Here is a 17358-nt window from a genome sequence, read left to right as displayed (position 1 = left end):
ACATACAAATGCAAATCAATAAAGGTTAAAAATACAAGAAAAAAAGAACACGAAGAAAAAAAGAAGGGAAGAAGGAAAATCTAAAATACTACTAAATGTGCTATTTAGCCCGCAACTCAGTCAAATTTGAGCAAATCCATCTGACTCAGCTGGGAATTTCTTTGCCCATATTTACATTCAGCTCCAGATATCTATATCACTTTTGCTATGATCTATATCACAGGTATGCAATCCACTACAAGCGGGGCATCATGCTTGGCTTCTTGGCCACCAAACCTCAAATCCTGAATGCAAGTATATACAGAGGTTAGTGAATAAATTAATTACTTTTTAGTTGTGGTATAGCTAGTGTGTAGCTATATGTGTTATAGCTAGATTTCTGACATAAGCTTCTGCTTTGTTGAAAAAGACTTGAAGAACACTGTTTGACATGTATGCTACTTTTAAAAAATGAGTGCAAATAAGTTCAAAGTATACTCAAGAGACACAGGATTCCTCAAGGTAAGAGTAGGCATGTAACTTGATTCAAAAGGGGAAATTATTGGCAACAAAATCATATTCAAGGGAGAGAAAATATCACAGGGGTAATCATAAATAAATAAAAGACCAAAGCATACAACATCTCTTCTGTCACTCTGCAAGCTAATCTTTAGTCAACATGTACTCTCAGCTTTTAGAAAGAGCCTGCATTCATTGCAACTTTGACTGAAACTCTCTTAACTTTAAAAGTTGATAATTAATTCTGTCTTTAGGTCACCAGAGAAGCGTCCAACTTAAACAATGAAACACATGTTGAATAGTGTGGGGGCTGGAAGAAACAGGGAAACATTGAACTTTGATTTGAATCCTCGACACGCTTAACAAAAAGGGGAACATTTTTGAATGATTTGGATGATATTCTTTTAAAATGATACACTATCATGGGCACACTGAATAGCACTGTCATTCAAGACTTCTCAAGCTGTTCGTTCAAAATAGCTATTTTGTTCCAGGTGGGGCTGCACATATGCATTGTGCTCAACATCTACGAACAAAACCACTAGAGGAAAGGTTTTCTTCAGACTTTAGGGGTAAAAAAAAAATCATAGAATAATGTTACTCTGTTCTAAGAAAATAGTTGCTTTTGGAATAAATGGCATTTTTCTTGGCTTTTGTATATTGCTTATTTAAACCAACTAGTGCAGTCAGGATATCATTTAATGGTGCTCAGAGGTTTCACAAAGGATTGCATTTATCAGTGCAAAGTTAAACAGTGCAGTCAAAGTGTGGGTGTCTTTATCCTAATCTGGGGGAGCTCACCACATGACAAACATGAGGGGCATCACAAGTGGGATTTGAGATGAGTTATGCGAAAACCTGAGTGAGGTGGTAAGCGAATATTGGGTGACATCTGCAGAGAACACAAAGGGACTTAAAGCCTCAGATATGGGATCAGTTTATTATACTTTTCTTTATTCAGTAACCAGTCATGACTATAAACCAAATCAACTCAAAATTCCTTACATAGCCCTTAACCTACCCCCCCCCCAATCTGACTCAAAATGATGTTTTAACTACAAAATCATGACACTGTCCTAGAATCTTAGATGTAAAAAGAAGTTTCTCTCTTAGTCGTGTTACAGTTTTGAATGAATGCTATATTTAATGTCAATATGATTCCTCTATAAAGTAGTTTCTTTAAAAGTAAACACAAATGGGGCAGGTCCCCATTCTTTATTTTGCCCAGCCTTAGATTTATATTAATTACTGATGATAGATAAGCTGGTGCAGAACTTGATTTGGCTGGAAGACTTGATGGCAGACCACAGTGTGCTAGTAATTTTTTAGACAAGTGCATGAGGGAGCTGCCTGTCCATCTGTTGCATCTTGTTTTAACTGTGCAACTTGCTTTATTAATCAAGAGACTCATAAAACCCAATATTATTTTCTGAAATATTACTGTGCCTGTTTTCATGTCATGACCAAGTTCATGGCAATCCTCTTGAGCTCTTTCCCCAGAACAGTGACATCAGATCCACATTTCATTCGTTTCCCATAAATAATGCTGCTTGTCTGCTGTGGGATGTGGGGTACCATGTTGTCTGTAACAGCTTACTCAAATATTTTTCAATTGCACAAATACAATAAGGAATGCTTTTTAGTAACAGTGACTTATTTATACCAGTTATACCTCATTTTTTCTTTTTTTATACTTCAGTTTCAAAATGCAAGCCTGAGAAGATTGTATTGGAAATATTTACATCCTATGGATCAGATGAATATAAGAATATAATATATTCTACTTTTTATTTCTTGAATTTGTCAAACTATTTTTTTTCCTTTGGAAATTAAATGATTAAACTTCTTAAAAGCAATTTCATTTCCAGAACGGATTACCTTATTCTGTTCTTCTACACTTATGATACCAACAATGGCTTTAAAGTTCTGAAATTTGTGGAAATGTTCTGAAATACAGAGTAATCCCTTTCTCCAGCCCCTCTGTTTTTACCACTCACAGGGAAAGACCTTCCCTTCACGGCTAGAACTTTTTATAATTCTTGCTAAATAGCTGATTCTTCACAAGTATCACAATTTTCCTAGTAACCAAAAGATGTAGCTTATGCTATGTTTTGCATAAATTTGATTTTGACTTCCTCCTCTCCTTATTCAATTATTTCTCCTTTTTTTAAAAAAGAAAGATTATGTTTTTCTACTTTTTCTAAAAGCCTACATTGCTTGCTAAAAGACATTTTAGCTTTGACTGCATAGATAGATTAATGCCACCTAAAGATTAAATTCAGTGGAATTGGTCAAACAAAACTGATTAAGGCACCACTGTTTGCATGTGAGTATGATATCAATGAACAAGATAAATTAACATGCCATTACTCCACTGAGAACAGAAATAAATAAATAAATGTGTGTGTTTAATCTGGTATTCTTCTTAAAAAATGGTGTTGCCATTTACTTAGCCTTTTTGGACACATCATAACAGAAAAGAAACTTGTTTTTACTAGAGTGAAAGAACAGCAATTCAATCTGTGTGTGAAAAAAAAAAGGGACAAATCCTTTTCTCTTGTACAAGGACTTCAGTGGAGTTTTGTCATCTACATCAATAGAGAATTGGCTTGTAATGTCGCATAGACATGAAAGAAAACTATTGATTTTATTACGTGGATGCTGTTCCCTGATGGTTAACACAGTTACACTGCTTGAGCCTGGAATACCGATAAACAATTCATTTTGATTTCTGTCACTACTATTGCATCTAAGCAGTATATTTATTATAATATGTTTTTAAAGATGAGTCATTGTATTCATGTTCATGTCTCACTTGAATTCACACCGCTGTCACTAAGAATGAAAGTCGATATCCTCCTGGTCCAGGCTTTTACCTAAGCAATCCCTAGATAAGTCCCTAGTGACACTTCCAGTAGTTCTGCTTCTTCACTATTGCCCATTAGAAAATGACCAGGCTCTTAAAAGTAAGGGATTACTGCAAGTGGGGGTTATGAACAGCCAGCAGTTTCTTTCATGTTTAGCAACTCTGTACTTATCATAAGGTAGAGGAACATTGCTGAGTTGAAAGAAAACACAAGTAGGTGTAGGTATTCATAGCTTTTTGTAGAACCAAACACCTATGGAAAATTTTCCTTTCTCATATTGTCATGTGCAGTGGAGTTGAGCTGACTAAATGTCAGCATCTGCAATGTAGATGCCTGCACCTAAGGTAGCTACCTCTATTTGAGGGAGAAAAATGGTAATTTATCTAATCCTAAAGGAGATGTCTCAAACAGGTCAGATGAATCATGGTCTAAAAGAGTCTGTTTCTCTCTACACTAATAAAAAAGAGCAAAGGAAGATGATATTAGATTTAGATGTTAAAACTAGGTGTAAAGTATCTTTCCCACACTCTGAGGCAAAGTTTTAAAAGATTTCTACAAATGAATGTACAGAAGAGCTAACACAGGTTTCCAGCCGAAAACTTACTTTAAGTCAGCTCTTCTGGAGAATTAAGAATGCATACATTTTATTTTTCCACAGGAAAATAATAGAAAAAATATATGTCCTGCAATAAAATGCCAGTGCACATGAAAGCTAATGGAAAAATGCTACTGTGAGGAAAATGAAGGATAGGAAAGAGAGGTGGAGAGGTAACTGAGATACATCTTTTAGATATATGTCCTGTGTAAAAACCAAAAAAAGTAAGAGCAATGGTAGTTAAAGAAGCAGCTGAGTGACAAACATGCTAAGAACAAAATAACATCACCTGCTAGGAGAGGTTCATTTCTTCAAAGCTTACACTACGAAAATACTTTCTGGATTTAGTTAAGAAAGTTCTATTCTGGAGACCCCAATTATCCTAGCCAAGTGACAGGACTAGTGACACAAGATGTTACTTTTGTCTTACCTCTATAAAGAAGAGACTAGCTGCTGACGTTGGATGATGATACATATAGACTGTCACAAGGATGGCTGCAGCGACAATGAGGACCAGGACTAGAATGCCGACAATTAAGCCAGCATGAAGTGTTCCACCTTTCTTCTCTGCTGCACTGTCGTCTGTGGAAGCTGCAAAAATGGCACACTTATTAGCACAGTAACGTATGTCTTATCCACTCTATTTCACAGATGGCAATTGAGCATTTGCTTTTTCTGTGTTACATGTTCCTCAATTTCCACAGCCCAAGTTGGAAAAAGATGTTAGATTTCTCTTTCCCACAGCTGAATACTCTCATAATCTTAATGAACAGACATTTCCAAATGTTTTACTAATTCTAACTCAATAAACAAAATTAATATCCTTTCTTTTGAATGCAATCTGGACATTCTGAAGTTCTAATTACCATCATAATGAATTTTACTTTGATTTTCTCATAAAACTATCGCAGTTGCCCTACAGACAAAAAGTACTAATTGAATACATTTTGAATGTTGAATTTTTTTTTTTAAAAGTTCAAGTTGAGACATGCCACAAACCCTTGTGAGGTCTAGCTAATAAACACATTCTGAAAGCCTGATTCATTAGCTTGGAGAGGGGTTCTGAACCACCCTGTGCAACTGAATCAGACAGCCAAAAGTGTAACAGATGGATGCTAAATGACCCTGCAATATTCTAATCTTGGTTTGAATGGAACACTCATCATACCAAAGCATTACAGAAGACCATCCATTTACTAAACTTTATACAAAGAGGCTGCTCATGCTATGCTCCTGTCAGGAGAAAAGAGGGCTGTCTCTGTCACACAAGCAACTTGTCAGCAGTGCTTCCAAATAAATGACTGAAAGTCTTTTAACAACACTGTTAAATCTTTGTGGAAAAAGTCTCTCAATAAATTAACCACCATCCATAGAATGGCTTGTGCTTGAGTGTGATTTCTACGCTGGACAACCTGGAATATCACAGCAAGCACAGACATGGTGATAAGCAATGATTCTTCCTCATCCTCTTGCATAAAAGGAGAAGTGCTGTTCTACCCACTACTGCAGGCAAAACAGCAGCTCAGAAGGCCTAGGTTCAAGAAACAGCAGAAGAGCACTGGTCATTTGGCTTCACAAACTTGCATTGTTCTAATATTCCCACTGTGTTCTGCCTTTCTGGCAATCCTTCAAATCACCTCCATGCCTTACTCCATACAACAGCTGTCTCTGGTCTTGCTTATGAGAAATTTTCTTTCAATTCCACTTTTAAATTTCCTCTCACCATGCTTGTTTGCCAGGCTGATTGTAATGAAAATTGTTGATTTCAGCAGTCATCCTTTTTGTTGTGCCATCCCCTGAACTATTTGTTTGGTTGTCTTAGAGTGCCATGGCCTGTGAGGTCAGGGACTGGTCCCTTTTATTTGTTCTTGGAAAACAGCTACTGTGTTATGGATACCACTTCAAACGAGTTACTGTTATTGTTATTAATAGTAACAACAACAATAAAACCAACAATAACTGTTCATGCTCTTTTACCATTCATCAGATTGTGAGTAGAGCATTCCACACTAATATTAAAAAAGAGAATTGGAAAATAAAAGAAGAAAGGTCTATTGATCCAAGGAGTGTTAAATGCCTTATATGAGGGGCAATAAAAGAAAACAGGAATGATTAATCTCAGCGTAACAGCTCGTGCATCCACATGTGGCAGCACTTTTCTCACCAGATCAAGGAAGCCCTGTATGGTTCATCACCCATCAGATTGCATGGCACCATTGCAACAACAGGGAGAAAAGGAAAATGAAGATGCATTATCTTAGCCAAGAGATATTTCTAACTATAACATGGAAGTGAATCTATGGGGGAAGTGAAGGGATTCATACACATTTCCCCTGCTTTTGTCCATATTTCCTCAATCTTGAAGCAGGACAGCTGAAACCTTGCAGTGTTGCTCTGCTTTTCCCCATGAAGTCAGTGAGACAGCTTGTGGAGAAAGGAGCTTAGTAACAGAATCAGAGGATAAAGAAAAAGAACCCGATAATTTGAGAGGCTAAACTAGGACATGGGAGACATTAATGAATCTAATAAAAAAACTTTGTTTTTATTGAAAGGTTCATGTGTACCTGTTCACACAGGAACTTCAGTTTTAATTGTGCTGACTGTGGACACAAGTTTGAGCTTAGGCATGAACAGGATCCAAGAAGCAGGCCTCTACCTGCCTAAATCCTACAAAGGGATTTACTTAGCTTTCTTAAGGCTTCGTTCACGCTGATGTGTAGGAGCTTTTAAAAAAGAAAAGCAGTGTCAGTCCTATTCTCTTCTTCTCTCTTTTTTTTTTTTTTTTTAACACAGTACACATAGTGAAAATTTCCAGGCTATCCTTTACATTGCAGTGAAAGAAAGGAGATATTGCCTAGGATGTGGAAGATCTATTTTCAAATGTATTCCCACCCAAAGGGCACTTAAAACACTTCCTGGTAGTTATAGCACTATGTAGCAAAGGATGCAAGATCCATGGAGGAGACAGGAAAGAAAGGTGACCCTGAAAAATGTTCCTCTAACTTTGAGGCAGCAGAGTCTTTTACTTGACATATCCATTAATTATTTATTAAATAGCTATTTGCTTTCAGCAGAGAATAGATGAATGTATACGAGCTCCAGTCTTAATTTCTGTTCATGCATTGTAACAATATTTAGTACTTGTACATATATTTCAAATCACCAAACAAATGCAAATTAAGCAATTGAAAGGCCATGAGGAAAGGCCTGCTTTATTGTACATGCTCTGGGCTGGGCTATTAATTCCCAGTGATAAGCAGTTAGTTGTGTGAGTCACCCTACGGAGAAGTAACTGCTTCCCAGAAGGAGCAGAGGATTCATAGTTTGTCTGTCTCGTAATTGTCTTTTTGACAGCTTCATAGTCTTTGACTCTTCCCTTCAATGCCACATTGGTGCATCATAAACTAGTTTGTCACTTGTACACATTTTCAGGCCAATTTGCACTAAACAAGTAATTTATATTGTCACTATGTTATGGTTGAAGGCAGAACAACATATTCTGCATATTAAAAAATGCTGGACTTCAGCAAAGGTCCTAACCACTCTGTAAACGCCATCAAATTAATCCCCTTTGATCTGATATTTTCTCAGTGTTTAGCATCCAGCTTTGCAAACGAGAACGTTGTTTCTTCCAAATAACACAGGTGACAACTGCCTGCCCAGATTTCTACTAGGGCTGAACACTGCATGGACATCAGTGCAGTGATCAGAATGCCAAATGCAAAAAATAATGAAATAGAAGAAATGCTTTTCTTAATTGACGACAAGTGTAAGTAACTTGTAATTTCCACAATCGAAATTCAGTTCATTGACCCCAGGGCTCAAATACTCATGAGAAATTGATTTCGTTCTCTTTTCACAGAGACAATAAACAGTGTTGTCAACTTTGAAAATACTCTCTGCTGAAAATTCAGCTGACAGTTCTTTTAAAAAGCCACCAAGGGAAATAGTTGAAAAAACGGACTGGGAAACTTTTTCAGGTGTAGAAAGAAATCTTATTAAGATTATCACATCACATCTGCTGTTCTAGGCAAGGCCAAACCCATGGGAGGATATTTGTCTTATGACCAATCCTTTCCCAAAAGGAGCTCTCTCAGTGGAACTTTTCCCAAACTTTCCTTTTTTTGTGCTCGAAAAAGCAATTGTTACTACAATATGCTCTATATTTATAACTCCTCCCCAAATTCTTACATGCATATAGCTTTTAAGCAGAAGGAGCATGTTAACATCTCCAAGGTTAGTCTGCCTCTCAGGTGCTGAATGACAGGACAGAAACAGCAAATATATGCCAAATATAAAGGCATACAATACAAACATGAAATAACTGTACTCCTGCTGGAATGCTGTTTAGAAAATAAAAGTGAAAACACAATAAAATGTTCTCATTATTTGCGTGATAAACACATAAGGACTTTATCATCTTTGATTTTATATTACTATATTATATCTCTAGTTACAGTCAGGTTAGCTTCTTTTGGTGTAGGAAAACCAAAAAAGCTCAAGGAATTATCATGAATGAAAATCTTGTCCTGGCCCATGGGGACTGTAATGCTGACTTTAACAGAAACAAAGGTGTGTACAAACTGGGACTGCTCTTTAGAGTGTTTGTAAACACATTGTGGATAGTTTCTCAAAATTGTTTTTCTCACTATTGCATATTAACCACTGAGGTCTGCAAAATAACGAAACACGTTGTTTTCTATTTTCTAAAGTTATGGTTTACACAAAGTTTCTATTGTGATAGTTTTATCTACAAGAAAACAAAATTGTGATACATACATGTACACCTCTCATGATACGAGATGGAAAAGAGTTTACTTACCAGAGATTAATGTTTCTGTGAGGGCAGAGACACAAAAATTTTTTATGGTAAAATGGAGGAAAAATAGGTGAACTTCTGGTACCTCCTGGCTACTTTCCTTTATATAAAGTGACATGGAACCAAAGGCAAATGACAGACAAAACCCCATGTCATTCTTTTTTACTTTGACATTTTGATCAGATGGTAAAAGCTCCAATTCAAACTCACTTCTTATACGCACATGCATCTTTAAGGGATAAAATGCAATACCTTATTTAACTGTCCTGACTGACACAGCTATACTAACAAAGCCAGGGATATAGATGACCTAAATAGCAGCAATCAGCCTAAAGATGATTGTTCAGTACTGAGCTTTGTTCTTTTCTCCTGTCTTTTTACCAGAAGAATGAATTTTCATGGCAAACCTCTGCATTTGTCACAAAGAGATAGAGAATGAACCCTGCAATTTCTTCTCATATAGGAATGCTTGATGATAAAATGAGTGTTTGCTGTTAGGTCACATGGCAGCAAGTGGATGAATTCTTAATGTTCATCAAAACCTATGATTTTTTTAGCTGGTTGGTCAGATGAATATGAAACTATCACATGGGTATGAGAGCATCTATGCAGCACTATTGGTACAGAAATGCTGGTTTATTAAGTTGACAGTGTTTCTTGTATGGTCTTAGTTTTATGGCAAAACAGGTCTGGATACAAGTGCATGAAAACAGCTCCTACAGATAAAGCAGACTAGAAAAACGTGTAGGTTCGGGTATAACCACGTCTGCTGTAGGGACTTATGCACTCTTTTACTCGTATGAGTATGTACTACATAGATTAATCATTACAGAAACAGAATGTGTGATAATATTTTCAGAGCCTCCATGCTGTTGTGGTTTAACCCCAGCCAGCAACTAAGCACCACGCAGCTGCTCACTCACCCCCCCCCACCCAGTGGGATGGGGGACAAAATTGGGAAAAGAAGTAAAGTTCGTGGGTTGAGATAAGAACGGTTTAATAGAACAGAAAAGAAGAAACTAATAATGATAATGATAACACTAATAAAATGACAACAGTAATAATGAAAGGATTGGAATGTACAAATGATGTGCAGTGCAATTGCTCAGCACCCGCTGACCGACACCCAGCCAGTCCCCGAGCAGCAATCCCCCCGCCCCCACTCCCCCCAGTTCCTAAACTAGATGGGACGTCCCATGGTATGGAATACACTGTTGGCCAGTTTGGGTCAGGTGCCCTGGCTGTGTCCTGTGCCAACTTCTTGTGCCCCTCCAGCTTTCTCACTGGCTGGGCTTCAGAAGCTGAAAAATCCTTGACTTTAGACTAAACATTACTTAGCAACAACAGAAAACATCAGTGTTATCAACATTCTTCAGATACTGAACTCAAAACATAGCACCGTACCAGCTACTAGGAAGACAGTTAACTCTATCCCAGCTGAAACCAGGACACATGGAAACGCCATTTTTTAATACTCTAGGTGTTAACTGCAGAACTTCCTTTGCATTCCCCAACGTACATGTTAGGTGATGACTGTTTTGGTACTGGCCATGATTTTGAAGCTGTAGCATGTCCAGCTATATAAAAATACATTTATTGATAAAAGTAGATCGTGCCATACTATTAATACTAATGCAAAACAAGTATCTTGTTCTTACATAGAAAACACTATCTTTCAAATACTAGCTTAGGAAAGTCAGATATGCTTATATATTATTATTACTATTACTGTAAAATTATTATAGAATATTATAGAATCACAGAAGCTTGATGATCCTTAAAGAACACAGCATTTGGGTAACTTAAAACTTGCTGTGACAATGCAATACAACTTTTTTTATGTTGTTCACAGAGATGCCATCAGAGACTGCAAGGTTTGTAATTTTGTAAAAAATATCGCAGTCTGAAGTCCTGAGCTGTGGGGGAAAGTGAGATATACTGAAAACTGATTTCTTAGCTGCCCATTTCTACTTCTTGGTTGAGTACTGGGTACTACTTTTGCTAGTTATATAAATTTGATATATAATCAAAGGTGTGTACTGCTTAAGATAGATGCTATTTGATGTATCAGAAATCTATGATAATATATATCTGTCTTTTTTAAAGTCATCTATGCAAGAAATCAAGAAATTTTCATCCCTCTCCAAGCTTTTCAGGCTAATAAAACTGTCTGCCAGTGACAGTGCTGGAACATTCTGACATTTGGCAAATCAGCTGAATCTGGCAGGTCAAACCCATCTCTCCTCTCTACTATCCCTGTTATCTGATACACTACTGCACCTATGTTAATCTCATTCGACCATCCTTTCACCCACAACTGTTCTTCTTCCATAGCCATCCTTGGACTGTTATTGATCTGGTTCCTCTCATTCAGGAACTTCAGAGTGTCTGATAGCTGTTTCCACATGAGAGATCTCTACAAGCCATCTGGTGACACCTCCTTTCCACGTGCTTCCTCTCCTCTTTGGGCAGCCAAAGAGCAGAAACCCTCTCTTGCTGCATGGTCTGGGGCTAACCTGCTCCTACAGATCCAAGTTCACTCTACCAGTCCTCCACCCTATTACATATGTCTTTTCTAGCCTGGAAGCTGTATCACCCTATTTGCATGACTGTGGGTTTGAGTTTATATGCTCCTGCAAAGAGGGAGGACATAATGTTTAGGACAGCTGAACACAGAGGGTTACAGCCTACAGTAAGCTCTGTAGAGCCACTGGATTTTTCCCCTCCTTTGGGCCCCCATTTCCATCTGGAATGTGAGCCTACCAGGAGACTGCTTGTTTTATGGGGCAGGTATATGGTTCTCCAAACTTAAACTTTTTTCCTGTACACAATGCAGATTCCTGAAGAGATGATTAATGACCTACATGTAGTGACCGTGGGAGGGAATAAGGGAATGTACAGTTGGAAGGATTCTCCAGAGGCTCAGAGGAATCTCCATAAAAATGCTCTCTCTACCTCTTTTAAGAACAGCATGATTTGGACTTCTCAGCTTCTTCGCCATAATGGAGTGTGATTTTCTTGATTTGTGCGTTCATTCCCTTAGCATTTGTTAACATCTTGAAGTTAAGCTATTGCTATACTTTGCTTGGTTTCATGATGATTTATAAAGTTATGGCTCAGCTAATGCTTTAAAAATTGGTTTCTGATTGCATGGAAGGAATGAAAGGTGGTCTTTGTGTGAGAATATTACAAACTGTAACCCACAAATTCTGAATTCAGTATCTGGCTTTGCTATCAATTTTCTGTAGGACCCAGGGCAACTCAGGAAGTCTCACCAAGATTGATCAACTGCTTAGTGCAATAAATGGATGAGAGTGCACTAAAATCAAATCCCCCTGTTTATAGGATGACAGCACTCTAAATATGTTAGCTAAGGACTTTCGTTCTGCTCTAAAATATCACCTAACGCTACAACAGTTGTCATGTAGTAATATTAGTTTGAGTTGCTTGAGGACACGTAAGCCATTACAATACTTAGTAGCATCAAACAGTGGCCATCATGAAGCTCAATATTGTACCATATTGTACCACGCCATTTGGCCTGGCAAGGCTGCTGAGTGTTGCTAAATACAGAAGAGCAAACAGTGACCAGATTACAAGAATTTCAATTCAGTCAGCCCATTGACTCCTCTTAACCCTACTGAAAGCAAAAATAAGACCATCAGGTCAAACAGGCTGTTCCTTGCTAAAGCTGTGTCTAATGCTTGCAGAGTTACTTACCCCCCTCCCTTCCTCGCCTTTTGGAGACAGAACAACTTCAGGTACTTCAAGTTCAATGCAAAATGTACAACTATATTAGTCATCTTTCACTTGACCTCCATTTTTCCCATCCTTCACAGTGACCCATGCACACCGATCTCAAAGATGAGTAAGCAACGCAGAGGAGATTGCAGGAGGCTACCAGCTGCAACTACTGGGTTAACTCCATGTAGAATAGGAAGTTAAAAAGACAGAAGATCACAGGAGCTCTATGTGCCCTAGCTGTCACACTGCCACAGCACCGTGACAGCAACAGGAGCAGATAAGATAAAATATTAAGCAACACAGCCTTGTCTTAAAAGTTTATCCAGTCTATTACATTTAGCCCTCCATAAGATCTCCATTTAGATCTACGTGTGGTTTTCACATAAACCCTTTGAGCTGGTAAAAGTCCACAGATTGTATGTGTTTAACAAAATCAATTAAATGCATGCCTTTATGGTAAAGTAACGACAACAGTAAGAGTAGATACTGTATATCATTTTATATATGGCTTAGAGAACCAAGGAGAAACTAAACTGGTGTAAGTTAGACTTCAATATAAGTTGAAGTGTATGCACATAGTTTGATCTGGTTAAACTAAACTGTTTTAACATCATACTTCTTTAACCTAATGTGGTATATAATGCCTAATATGATGTAAAAATGCCCTTTTGTGCTAGAGGCAGAAAGTGACATTTGCTTTCTAGGGGATCCATTCAAGTGCCACTACTTTTTAAAATGTCTGCCATTATTTGATTGACTTTCTGCAGATTAGATTGGTGTTTTTTACATATTTTGTGATGATAGCTGTAATAAGATGATGACAGCAAAACTGGGATGCAGTGGAGATGCAAGAAATTCTGGAAAAGACACAAATGTCTTGTTCTAAGTAACATTTAAGCACAATCCAAACTACCATGAAAGAAACTGAAAACAACACAATTTATTAATGCTACCAATTTAAATATCCTAAGAATAAAGATTATTAATCCATGTTTCTATTTTTTACCCAGAATGGATGAGTTCAGCACTTTTCATTTGTATTTGCTTTAAAAACCACACATGTAGCCCACTGGCCACTGCGTATAATATGTAGAATACCTTTCCTCCTGTGTCTGATGCACAAGGAAGATGGGAATATTTATATCAGAGGCTGTTACTTTTCCAAGCTTATTTTCTTGGCTTTGGAAGGCTCCATTTCAATAAGATAGCTGCCAGCAGGCACTGATGTAGTATCATACTGAACACCAGCAAGGCTGTACAGGCTTTCATTAAGTGACAAGATTTCCTGAGAAGGAAGAACTTGAATTACACTGGGCACATCATTTCATGTTTCTTATAGCAACATACTATGGTAGATCCCACACTTTTTCCTAAGAATAATGCTTTCCTATCCTGAGTGCTACAGCTGAACTTGCAGAAAGCAATGAGCAGCGTTTAGAAAATTGCTTGGGGTCTAAAGTTCAGCTTTGATCATGCTTTGATCATACTGAAGAAAACAAAAGAGATCTCTAATATATCTTAAGACCTGTTCCTAACTAGTGCTGAGAAGAGACTGCTGAGAAATGACAGAAGAGGAACAGCTTGGAAATGTTCAGGGAGAAACAGAGAATAAAATCTGGACATGTATCAGCACTTCCTAGCTTGTAATCGACAGTGTGAAATACAATATATGGGAAGACTCACTGACGTATTTGAGTTATATTTTATTTGTTCCCTTTGGAATTTCCCCCCTACCTAAATAAAAGAAAAAGGGTAAAAATTCTGATAAACTCTGTTTACAAGGCTCTTTCTGGTTTATTTGATAATCAAGGTGGCTAATTGTTCTTCCTGAATCTACCTTTCTTCATATTCTTATCCTATTAACATATTCTTATCCATCACCACCTATTTTGCTTATCTCTGTGTTCTGATACTTTTTTCTTTTATAAGCATTTTTTTATACAAGCACAGCATATAGTACAGCATAGATAAAGTAAACTTTATGACAAGTTGTCTCCAAGGAAATCCTTGCTTGCCTGAAATTGTATGAAACCTGCATTTTAGGAGAACATCAGCAGTTTTGAGTAAGTGGAACAGACAGAAGTAAACATGTAATTACACAATCCATAACCTAATCTCAATAGGATTTTTGCAATAATGGTAAAAACCTTAAATCCTGCCTTATTCATGAGAGAAGAGTGGAAGAATAGGCCTGATTCTTGCCCTGCTGGGTTTCTGGACAGGAATGGAAACAGAACACATCAACTAGGACACCCTGAAGAGAATTAATGTAAGGAAACCTTGGGTACCTACAAGTAAGATGCGTACTCTTAGTATGTCATTTAGATTTTTCTCTGTAGCTGATAGATACCCTTATATAGTAACTTATTCCACTTTGGGCACTTCTTTTAGGATGACAGTAATGACTTGCTCTTGCCTATTGCTTGCCACTGGCTATGAGAAAGGCCCAAAAGAAGAGCTTGTGGCTTCCTGGCTAACACCAGATGAGATGAAGCCTCTGGAAGGTCATTTCTGATGGCTAGGCCAAGATCTGATGATAAACCAAAGCCATATCCTGTGGATCTTATCCTATCCAAGGTCTACTTTAAAACATTTTTAAACCACCACAAAGGTTAGGTTTAGAATTGTTTAATTTAATGTGTTTTACTTTAAAATTGGAGAGAACTCAGCTAATCTGTAGTGACTTGTTAACCTGAGTTAGCTGTTTTGGACTGTGTGGTCATAATAACTTTTGTTATGTCAAAAATATTTGTTCTCCCTAAAAGGCTGGCTTGTCTCTTTGTTGAAATAAGTCTCATTTTCTGATCATTTAGAAACTTAACATATTAGAAATAAATAAGTTAGATGATTTTAGCAGGCATGAACTAGTGGTGTTCAACACGTTGCAGTTGCAGTTGGAGTTCAGGGTACACAAGAAAAACAGGACTGAGTCTTCATAATTTGTCAAGAATTCCTATGGTAGGAAGAGCTCAAACTGCAATTTTTAAGGGAAATTAAAAAGAGAGGTGGCTAATGGGAGCTAGTTTCCAGGCATAGGGGACTATTAAAAAAAATAGCCTTGGCTGAATTTATCACTGTATATAAGGTATATAAAAGTATTCTTTTTTTTAAAAACTTGGGTCTGCATTTTGGTCATTTCTTACCAAGTTTCCTAATCTTTCAAGCTCAAATTAAGCTCTGTATAGCACTAATGTTAATCCTGTACATCACTAATGTTTGTATCTAGATAATTTTTTTAAAAGTCCACCGCATAGTTAAAGTAGAAGGATGCAGACATTTCCTAGCACTACATATGCTGGGATGGACTTGTTCACAAATAAATAAAGCAGCTTTCTCCCTCAGGTAGATGTTTTTTGCATAGCTTTTCTTTTTTGCAACAGCAATTTCTGTACATCTTGATGAATGAGAAGTGTAGCAGTTTGTCTGACACTTACTGTCCACCACACATACATTCTTCTTTTGAGTTATAAAGCTGAAGGAATGAGAGGGACTCATAGCAATCAAATCATCACAACAAAGTGTCTAAAAAGGTCAAATAAAATGTCCAGATGTGCTGGCCAATCATCTAAATCATCCACCAAAGAGTTCTCAACAAGAAAACACTGCGTTATTGTATAGCCACAGCCAATTGCTCATAATTTTTATGAAAAATTAGGCTTTTAAACTATTTAGTCAGCCATGTTGTGTTATAAGAAAAATGAAAAAACAACAGAATCTGCAATTACTAACAAAAACATACATTTTTAGTGTTGGACATATCTTAAAACTTACAAAATACTTGTTATTTTAAAGAGAATTAAGATTTAACAAAAATTGTGATGGCGTGCCAGCTGTATTTTAAAATGGTTTAGGCATGTATGTATTAGGCATCTGTTATGCGTCTGTGAAGAAAGAGGGAAGGCAGAAGAAACAGAAACAAGCAAATTTGAAATGTATGTTATAACACGCCACAAAAGATTGTGGGTAAATTACAGGACTAACTTGCAAGTGATTTTCCCATACAATTAAAAGGTCAAAGCAGTTTGACCTGAACCTGAAATTTAATTTAAATTTAGTTGCTGCTTTATAACATTTGGTTTCAAATGTTCCAGACAGAGGTGAGATGCAGAATTTCTATGGAATCCTTTTGTTGTACCTAACCAGATATTGACTGCTATCATACAAGGACACATCAAGATATAGGCTGTGATTGATCCAATATAGCTTTGGTTTTCCATTATAAAAGGTTCCCTTTCATTAGAGTTTTAAAGGATCTAGTGTGAGAAAGTAAAGACCCTGTATTCGTGACCTGAAATAATCTACTCTTTATGAAAGGCTGACAAATCACAGAGAATCAAAGAACGCGCCTGCGGCTGCAGAGGTTTTATCTGAGCCTAATCTAGGGGTCACTGGAAAATTCAATGCATAATTGAAGATTCATCAAAAAGAACTTCTCAGATTAAAAGCTACGTTTACTGTGTGAATGAGAAATCCTGGTGTGTTGCTTTGCTTCCATGTTGTTTGAAGTCATTTACTTTTTTTTAAATTTCAAGAACAAAAGAAACAGCTTAAGGAAAATGAATAATCACATCAGGTATTGGTTTGTGCTCCTAAAATGCAGCAGCTTTCTTGGTGGAAATGAACTTTCTATGTTTAGGATAAGTGATGCCACAAGCCTTACCACCGTACTCTACCAAGTAGTCCACAGCCATCCTTCACCTGGTCTAGTATTCAACATTTTGTTTGCTTTCACAGGGTTTTTCTTTTCAGTTCTTGGGCAAAGAGCAGACAAGTGAAAAAATAATCCTGTTGCAATTCCCAAACAGAAAGAAACTCAGATGTTTTTCCTAAGCCTA

At 37.1% G+C, this 17358-nt stretch overlaps 1 protein-coding gene across 1 annotated transcript in view; it reads right to left on the bottom strand.

Annotated features, from left to right (window-relative positions):
- PLXDC2 (plexin domain containing 2) overlaps positions 1-17358 on the bottom strand; it is a 280684-nt gene that overhangs the window by 10854 nt on the left and 252472 nt on the right. Inside the window, exon 13 of the mRNA XM_069776624.1 lies at positions 4391-4551. Coding sequence (XP_069632725.1) covers positions 4391-4551 — 161 coding nt within the window. The remainder of the gene's footprint in view (positions 1-4390; positions 4552-17358) is intronic.

The sequence above is a fragment of the Haliaeetus albicilla genome, chromosome 2 (assembly GCF_947461875.1).
Source record: "Haliaeetus albicilla chromosome 2, bHalAlb1.1, whole genome shotgun sequence".
NCBI lineage: Eukaryota > Metazoa > Chordata > Aves > Accipitriformes > Accipitridae > Haliaeetus > Haliaeetus albicilla.
Note: the sequence above shows the minus strand (reverse complement) of the source record. Positions and strands in the feature narration are given on the sequence as shown.